Genomic DNA, 8,918 nt, shown 5'->3' on the forward strand with positions numbered 1-8,918 from the left:
ATCCATAGTGCACACTATTGAATGTTGATGTGGCAGCTATTGAATTAACAGAAAAGGCATGGTTTGATAATATTATTTATAGAAGCAGTCAAACTCATCCTTCACAAACAAAGAGAAATAACAAATAGAAACTTTTGACCAATATTTCCTCTTTCTTTCGTCTGTCTGATTATTCCTCTGGGGTGATTTTATTTGTTTTGATGGCCGGTTACCTAACATTTCATGACCAGAATGTCATGCTTATGTACAAGAAGATCTACAGGGGTGAAGAGTTAGAGAGAGAAAAGAGTTAGAGAGGGAGAGGGAGAAGAGTTAGAGAGAGAAGGGAGCCATGGGAAAGAGAGAGAGAGAGAGTGGAAGGAATGAGAGAATGTATTTTTATTTTTTTTATTTTTTAGGGATAAAGGGTATTTTGGTAATTGTATATAGGGTGTGTTTAATTAAAGTTGAAAAATGGTGAGGTGGTGTATTGACTGGCGTTGACCGGTCATTTTCACTGGCTATACACCATAGTGGGAAGTCACCCCTAAGTTCCTACATATTGTTGGTCCCGTGTAACGTGACAAGATTAGTTCCAAGGGGGGGTTAGGAACTATTTAAAAAATTTCACATAAGGCTGACTTATATTTTGAACTAAGACTTTTATTAAGCCTTTTAGCACAGCAATACTGAGTAAGGTTAGAGGCAGGCTTAGTCAACTACTGATTAAAACTGTTTCTACCGTGAGTCAGGACATAACACTTAAGTCTGTTGAAACACCTTTCCACAAGATTTTGATAATCTGGTCTTCACTTTTTTCATCACTTCCTAATCACTCCTCGTTGTGATTGATGCTTTTGTATTCAAGCTATAGGGATACTTGAAAGTGATGCCTTTAATACTATTATCACTTGATACCCTCTCCATCTTCTTTGCAGCAGCCTTAGATGGATCAACCTTCAACAAAATGTAGCTCAAATTAGTCAAATAATGAAATAGAAAGTCTCCACGATTCCCTTGTTTTCTTCGTAGTTTCTAAAACTGCGAAGCAAATTAAGTGTAATTCCCTTCGCAATTTCTCAAACCACAAAGCATGAGAGAAACTACGAACTCGCAAATCACTCATAGCTTCGCGGTTTGATAAACCACGAAGGGAAAATGAGTTCGTAAATATGAATTTGCTTCGCGATTTTTCCTAATCTGCGAAGATTTGGCTTCGTAGTTTGCAAAAAAAAACGTGAAGCAAATTCATGTTTGCGAAATCATTTTCTGTACAAAATGAACTCTTCACTACCATTTTGAACTATTTCTAAGTTTCATTTGACAAAATTAGCTATAAACTAACGAAAAAACACAACAAAAGATTAAACCCTAAACCAAACTCGCAAAAACAGAAAAACAATAAGTGAGAACCCCAAAACCAAGTCGAAAAAGCATAAATGCAGTAAATACATACCTTCTTGGTGCTTTTTGTCATTGAAATCAAAGAGAATAAACTAGAAGAATAAGGAAGAAGAAAAGTGGAGTTAGCAGATGTTGAAAAGCACAAGAAAAATCGAGTTCGCAAATGAAGAGAGGAAGAAGAAGAAAGTAGAAAAAACGTCTAAGTGTTACATATATATGAAGGAAATTATGGGTAATTCCTAAATGAAAAAGTCTATATAATGAGTTTAAATATGTAAATGAGCCTCCAATTTGGCCAAGTTTTGTAATTTTTTCTAGATGGATTGAGCAAAACAATTAATGAAGACATGTCTATGTCTATAGTTCAAAAGTAGATTCAAGTTTGACCATACTTCACATATGTCGAAAGCGTTTGCTAAGTATTTACGATAACATCCCAATGACAAGATAAATTTCAAAGCGGCATAACAAATCCTTTGTATCTTCAGAGTTCGAGAATCCGACACTTAAATTTCCAACTCTAAAATCTCCAAATTTATCAACTTTCTCTATCGACTTAAATGAACATCATTTCGTTATAGACTCGACTGAACGACCTATCGAAGTTAAAACAAAAAACTTAAAATAAACATATAATACAATATCACACATAAAATAATATCTAAATACAAAATAATATTAAAACACAAATAAAAACCTAGCTAAATAACTCTCATTAATTAAACTCTTCTAATCTCGAAACAAACAAACCCTCAAATGAGAGTGGTTGAAAGAGAACTACCACCATTTTTTGCTTTCCAACCATTAAAATGCCGTAAGGTTGGAAAGGTTCTTACAAATTAGAACTAGTTATTTGTAAAATTTGAAGTATAAAATAAAATAATACAATTACCAATGAAATAAAATTTACAGGTTTAGTTTTTTTTTTATTATTTTTAAACAATCTATTGAAAATAAAAAAACAAATGTGAGGAAAATAGAGAAAGAAAATATAAAAAAGGAGAGGCGAAAAGTAAAGTAAATTGTCAAAATCATTGCATATGGGCAACAATATAAATACCCAGAAAAGCATAGGCTCATCCTTTTACCCTTTATAATAGTCGTTTCCAGTGAGAGAAAACTCTCTCTCTCTCTCTAAAACCCTTGAAGTAGCGTTCTCTGCAATCGATCTCTAAGAAATGGCCAACAGTAATCTCCCGCGAAGAATCATTAAGGTTTTTCTGTTGATCTCTCTTTCTCATTCACGATCTCTTTTTCAATTTGTCTGATCGGACAATTTCCGTTTGGTTTCGGAGAAAAAGAAAGAACGAGGAATCTGAATTCCGTTATGTTGTTTCTTCTATGCTCCCTTTCATCTTTCAGTTCAGTGAAGAAATTTGAAGATAGTGAACCGCGTGGTTCAATTATTAGGGTTAATTTTCCATACATGTAAATCTAGGTTCTAAATGAAGCCTTGCTTTTTTGTTCTTTTGGCTACCGGTGACTATCACAATCAGTCGACTTGTTAGTTTCTATTTATTGTTATTGGTCTATTTTTGAAATTTCCTGTCTCTTCTTTCTCCATAGGGTTTCGATTTTGTGATGTATTCCATAATTTTATGATTAACACTTTCTTTGGATGTGATCTAACAGGAAACCCAACGTCTTCTTAGTGAACCAGGTGAGCTGTTGACTCTTACCTGTTTTGTGCTTTATTTAGTATTCTGTCTGTTAATTTTTGGTTTATGAACTCTTAACAATTGGATGAAAATGCTTAGAATACCAAATGTAATATTAACTAATAATGCAATTTAGTTTTGGGGGATTTTAGTTTGTTAACTTCGTAATTTATGGTTGCAGCGCCAGGAATAAGTGCCTCACCATCAGAGGATAATATGCGGTATTTTAATGTCATGATTCTTGGCCCAACACAGTCTCCATATGAAGGTAACTTCCACACCAACCTTGGCATGTGAGACAGGAGGAGAGGGCTTTACTTTCTCTATTTAAATATGGGATAAGGGACCAAAATAGGCCTAAGGTTTTTGGGGAAGTACCAATTTAGGCTCAACGTTCAAAATAGCACCAATTTAGGCTTAACGTTTATCGGCTTAACGTTTACAAAATATATCCAATTTAAGCTAAACGTCACAATTAAATTAACCATATTATATTCTTTTTCTATTAACTTTATATGTTATCTTTTTATTTAGTTCTATTTTCTTATAATATAATTAATTAGTATTCTTGCCCATTAAAACCTTATATTTGTTTTTTATCAACCATTCCATGACTCCTAAATTCCATGGCTCGTGTAATATATGCAAATTAAAAGTAATTGAATATCCACAATATTTCGAACACTAGTTAAAATAATATTGATATATGTCAGTGTTCGAGTCTTAGGAGCGGCCTCTTGCCAAATAAATTGGCAGGGGAAGGCTTGCCCCAGTACACTCTTGTGGTGGGACCCCTCCCCGGACCCTCGCTCAGCGGGGACGCGTAGTGCGACCGGGCCGCCCTTTTTTTATATGTCAGTGTTCGAAATATTGTGGATATTCAATTACTTTTAGTTTGCATATACTACATGAGCAATGAAATTTAGTAGTCATGGAATCATAGATGAAAAACAAATATAAGATCTTAATGGGAAAGAATACTAATTAATTGTATTATAATAAATAAGAATATAGAACTAAATAAAAAGATAACATATAAAGTTAATAGGGATAGAATATAATAAGATTAATTTAATTATGACGTTTAGCTTAAATTGTAAATGTTAAGCCTATATTGGTGTTATTTTGTATGTGAGGCCTAAATTGATGCTATATTGTAAATGTTAAGCCTAAATTGATATTATGTTGTAAACGTTAAAGCCTAAATTGGTGCTATTTTGAACGTTGAGCCTAAATCGGTACTTTCCCAAAAACCTTAGGCCTATTTTGGTACCTTATCCCTTTAAATATTGATACTCCTAAAGAACTTAGAAGTTGTATCAGTTTCGGTCAATTTTCCTGTTTCTTAATCTCAGGAATAATGTATCTGAATATCTGTCCGTTAAGTTTGTTGTAAACTTGATCTTCTTAAGTTATATTACATGATTATGAGTGTTTTGTCTTTCCACCTCAGTTAAAAGTACATGATGTAAGTATTTGCATTTATGCTTGATCTTTCAGTCCTGAAATACTTGGTTTACGATTTCATGAAATGTTATAGTAAATGTGACCTTGTGACTTGAGAGTGATTTTCTACTATTATTTTTATTTGAAGATTTTGCTTGTTTAGATTCACAATTCATATTATGGAAGGAATCTGCTTTTTTCCCCCTCTTCACTGCTTCTGAATGTAATTGGTTCAATGTTGCAATTTTATTTAGGAGGGGTTTTCAAGCTGGAATTGTTTCTTCCTGAAGAATATCCAATGGCTGCACCGAAGGTGAGTCAATTATGGGAACTCCCTTGATTGGTTTTGGAAACATCAACATTTTTCACATTGTTTCATCATAAGTGGAGGAGGAATTTCCCTGAATATCAAATTTACACATCCTCTGATATTTGTCGTAGTAATAAATTTTGAAGCCTGGGATGGTCTGCTAAAGGGATTTTTAACAATAGGAATAATGAGAGCTTAATCATTAATGTCAGATCTTTGTTCGATGAGTGTATCTAACATACAATCTTAAATGTGTTAATAAGTTGAAAGGAGTAGTTATTTTTCTTATCTAATTGTGCTTGGCTTAGCTGGGTGCCTTTTTAAAATTCTGCAAATAGGCTGTGCACGCTGTGACTGGATATTTTAGGGCACTCAGATTTGTACTTTTATGACAAGTTTTATGACTTAGGGTCAAATTCAATGCAATGGGAGTTGTGATGTATAGATGGAAAATAGCGTTGGTGAAGGATGTTACTTTGTTTAACTCAATGGTCTTTTTTTTTTTATTTCCTTTAAAATTAAGCACCATGTCTATGTCATCTTAGATTTTCCAACCATATAGCAAATAACGATCAGTTTATGAATTCCTGCCTGTTGGTCTATTTTCTGTGGTTAGAATTCTTTTTTCATATCATTTTCTCACACAGGTTCGATTTTTGACCAAAATTTATCATCCAAATATTGACAAGGTTAGTTCGCCGTGTCCAACTTGCTCTTTCTTTTCTTTTCTTCTTTCCTTTTTTTTAAAGTCTCCAATTTAGTAATTTTTCTTATGTAGCTTGGACGGATATGTCTTGATATTCTGAAAGACAAATGGAGTCCTGCTCTTCAGATACGAACTGTACTTTTGAGGTATATGAGATATGAGGACCAAATTGGATTTGCCACTTGTTTTTCGAATTTGTTCAATCATAAGTTTACAGGACGCTAAAATTCAAATCATTTTTTGAGGTTGCAAGCATTCATGGGGTAGTATTAAGAACTGGACCCCAAGTTCAGATAATAAATTAGTGGATAAATGTGAATTTTACTTTGTCTTTTGCTGCCACCTGTCTCTTTTTCTCACTTTTCTCCCCACTTCTTGGACTCCTTTGACTGATAGGGTGTGGGAAAGAAAAACCAGGGAACAAGTAGAGAGAACCAGTTGTCTAGTTTAGGAGGCATTGTATATGCTGGTATATTTTAAGTCTTTATATTGTGTATGAGAATGGAGAAGCAAAAAGCTAACATTGTGTCGTGATTTGATAGTATCCAAGCGCTGCTTAGTGCTCCAAACCCTGATGATCCACTCTCAGAGAATATAGCAAAGCACTGGAAATCAAATGAAGCTGAAGCTGTTGAAACAGGTGTGATAATTTATTTTCTTGCATTGACATTGCTAGCTTTATCTTAACATTGAGGTTATTCTTAGTTCATTTTCTTGTGGTGCATGGATAATTGCAGCAAAGGAATGGACCCGTTTGTATGCAAGTGGTGCATGAAGACGTGCTTCAACTCTTTCTCCCATCAAACAAAGTTCGTGTCATATATGCTATTAACTGTTAAATTGGATGGAAAATTGAAGAATTGATGTTTGAACAAATTATAATTTTAATATTTTCCGAAGCTTCCAGATACTGCCCTGATAAGAATTGTCTGAAGTTGGAAGCATCTTCCTTGTTGAACTTGTATGATTAGATAACATACATTTTTCCTCTTTCTCTGTCACGCTCGCTCTCTCTCTCTCTCTCTCTCTCTCTCTTTCTCTTTCATATCTATTTATCTATCCATCCATCTGTGGAATATCATATGGTGAAAAAAGAGGGATTTGATTTGGATTTTGCTTCCCTTTGTCAACGACTCTGGACTCGAATTAATTATCTTCAGTTTAATTATGTCAATTCAATGAAATTAGGTTGAGGAATCACTTGGAACAGTAAGGATAACCATACAATCAGAAATTCAGATAATTTGTGTGTGAAATAATTCTTCCCCCTAAAAGGAAAAAGGGTAGGATCTCACCCTATTAGTTCGATTTTGTGAAAAATGATATGAAAAGTAAAAGGTATCGTTATAAATACAAATGAGGAATTGTGTAAAAAACCAAACAAGGCGTGAATTAATGACATGATGTTAACTATGTAATGCGATTCGTTGTATACAAAGCAAATTCTTAGAATTGTCTCCATTAACTATGTTAACAAATTATATAAATATGTTAACAAATATGTATGTAGTAGCTATGGCAGAAAGGGAAGGAGGCATGGTGAAAAAAGGCAAGGAGGGGCTGAAACTGGCAGTCTCACTGTATGAGGAATTCGGACTTCCAAGTGGACTTTTGCCTCTGGAGGATGTAATAGAAGTGGGTTTTATCCGGAGCAGCGGGTACATGTGGATCCTCCAAGAAAGGAAAGTCGAGCATCTGTTCAAAATGATTGGAAAATATGTGAGCTATGACACAGAAGTAACTTGTTACATTGAAAACAAAAGAATCAAGAAGCTGAAAGGAGTGAAGGGTAAACAGCTCTTTATTTGGACAGCTTGTGGTGAAATCTTTGTGGATGATCCTCCCACCGGAAAAATTCGATTCAAAGCCATCGCCGGCCTTACTGTTGCATTTCCCATCGAGGCTTTTGCTCTCGCTCAATGATACTAACATTTTTTTCTGCTTCGATCATATTATATCAAAAACCTTTTTGCATACTTCATTTCTTTTCTGATTTTTTTTGTGCTTCCTCTTACTTCATGTTAATTAACTATTATTGAATCAAAGTACACTTCATATATCTATTTTGATATACGAATTTCATATATCTAACCAACTTTAATTAAACTTTTTAGATCTAGAATCATTTAGATATTGTTTCATTAGAAGACAAAAAGTAGTTGTTTAGAGAGAGAGACTCCAAAAATAGTGATTTGAAAAATAAAAAAAATGTGGTTTCATAACTTTAGTTCTTATATTTTTCCATTTTGAGATCGTCATGATTCATTCTGAAGTCATTTACTTTGATAAGGGACTTTTATGTTTATAAATGGCGGAAGCTCAAAATTTTTTATATCTGGTTTTAAAGTTTAAAGGTCATAGAGAAAAAACAGGTGAAAAGGGCGTGAGGGGGTATCCTAGTGTCATATTGATGTTTTGATAAATTTAAGCCCAATTGCACCTTGAAAGAATTTAGGAGAATTTAAGTAAAATGGCATAATGGACAGTTACATTATCTTGGAAAACTATCATGTTTTTTACACATTCCTCTTTTTCTTTTTTTTTTTCTTTTTTTTCTTAAATACCGTTTTTTGTGTTTTGAATTTTTTTTTGTACCATTTATTGAATCTTGTGTGTTGCTTGGGTTGTCTTCTTCTTTGACTTGTTTTGTTTTCAGTGTTATGTTTTTTGTACCAGGTTTTTTTTTTTTTTGCTTTGTATTGTTTCTTTTTTATCTATTATTCTTTTTTTTTGTTCTTCACAATGGTTAAAGGTGGGAATAAATTGGATTTTAGTACTCCTTTTGACAATGAGAAACTTTCTACTTCTTCTCACTCTAATGATTATAAGAGAAGTGTTTAGTTGAAATGGTACATGATTTAAATTGAAAGACGAAAAACGTTGTGGATGGTGATGACTCCGTGAGAAATATCTTAAAGGGAATGAGATTCTCTCACAATGGACTCCTCCTTACACATCTCAACACAACATAATGTTGGAAAGGAGGAATCACACCCAATCCATGATGAGCCTTGCAACACTCCCAAAATAATTTTGAAGACATGCCATAGAAACTACGATATGTACCCATACTTAATTTTCATACATGAAGATTTAGGGTTTTATTGCTTATATTAAACGCATAGCATCAGAAGTTCTTTTGATTGAAGAAATCAGAAGGATAGGAAGGTTGAGTGGCTTATTCTCCAACATATAGCACATAATGTAGAGCTCTAGTTTAGAGACAGAGTTGGCAGAGCCTTTCTTTGGCAAGATATAGTTAACCACGATGTAATGGGCAAGACGAGCATTATGATGTAGAGAAGCGGAGATTAGTTCTCCTTGAAGATCCTATGGAGTGAGGTATTTAGGATCGAAGTCTTTACTCTTATTCTCACCGCCTGATTTTCGCAGTTCGTTTCCAGCAAGATCTAAC

General features: G+C 33.8%; 1 protein-coding gene across 1 annotated transcript; it reads left to right on the top strand.

The window, feature by feature from the left end:
* Window positions 1–2,445: 2,445 nt before the first annotated feature.
* Window positions 2,446–6,504, top strand: LOC136218796 (ubiquitin-conjugating enzyme E2 35). Its single transcript, XM_066005903.1, has 8 exons — window positions 2,446–2,597; window positions 3,016–3,043; window positions 3,223–3,309; window positions 4,742–4,800; window positions 5,445–5,486; window positions 5,576–5,649; window positions 6,046–6,143; window positions 6,241–6,504. The coding sequence occupies exons 1-8, from the start codon at window positions 2,562–2,564 to the stop codon at window positions 6,276–6,278; spliced, it is 462 nt and encodes a 153-aa protein (XP_065861975.1). The 5' UTR covers window positions 2,446–2,561; the 3' UTR covers window positions 6,279–6,504.
* Window positions 6,505–8,918: the final 2,414 nt, after the last annotated feature.

This window comes from Euphorbia lathyris, chromosome 2, assembly GCF_963576675.1.
Source record: "Euphorbia lathyris chromosome 2, ddEupLath1.1, whole genome shotgun sequence".
NCBI lineage: Eukaryota > Viridiplantae > Streptophyta > Magnoliopsida > Malpighiales > Euphorbiaceae > Euphorbia > Euphorbia lathyris.

Bases quoted from the DNA above. Each gene is read 5' to 3' on its own strand.
- LOC136218796 (XM_066005903.1), top strand. From the start codon at position 2,562: ATGGCCAACAGTAATCTCCCGCGAAGAATCATTAAG. The intron at 3,044-3,222 runs GTGAGCTGTTGA...TTATGGTTGCAG, and splicing joins ACGTCTTCTTAGTGAACCAG to CGCCAGGAATAAGTGCCTCA. The intron at 6,144-6,240 runs GTGTGATAATTT...GGATAATTGCAG, and splicing joins AGCTGAAGCTGTTGAAACAG to CAAAGGAATGGACCCGTTTG.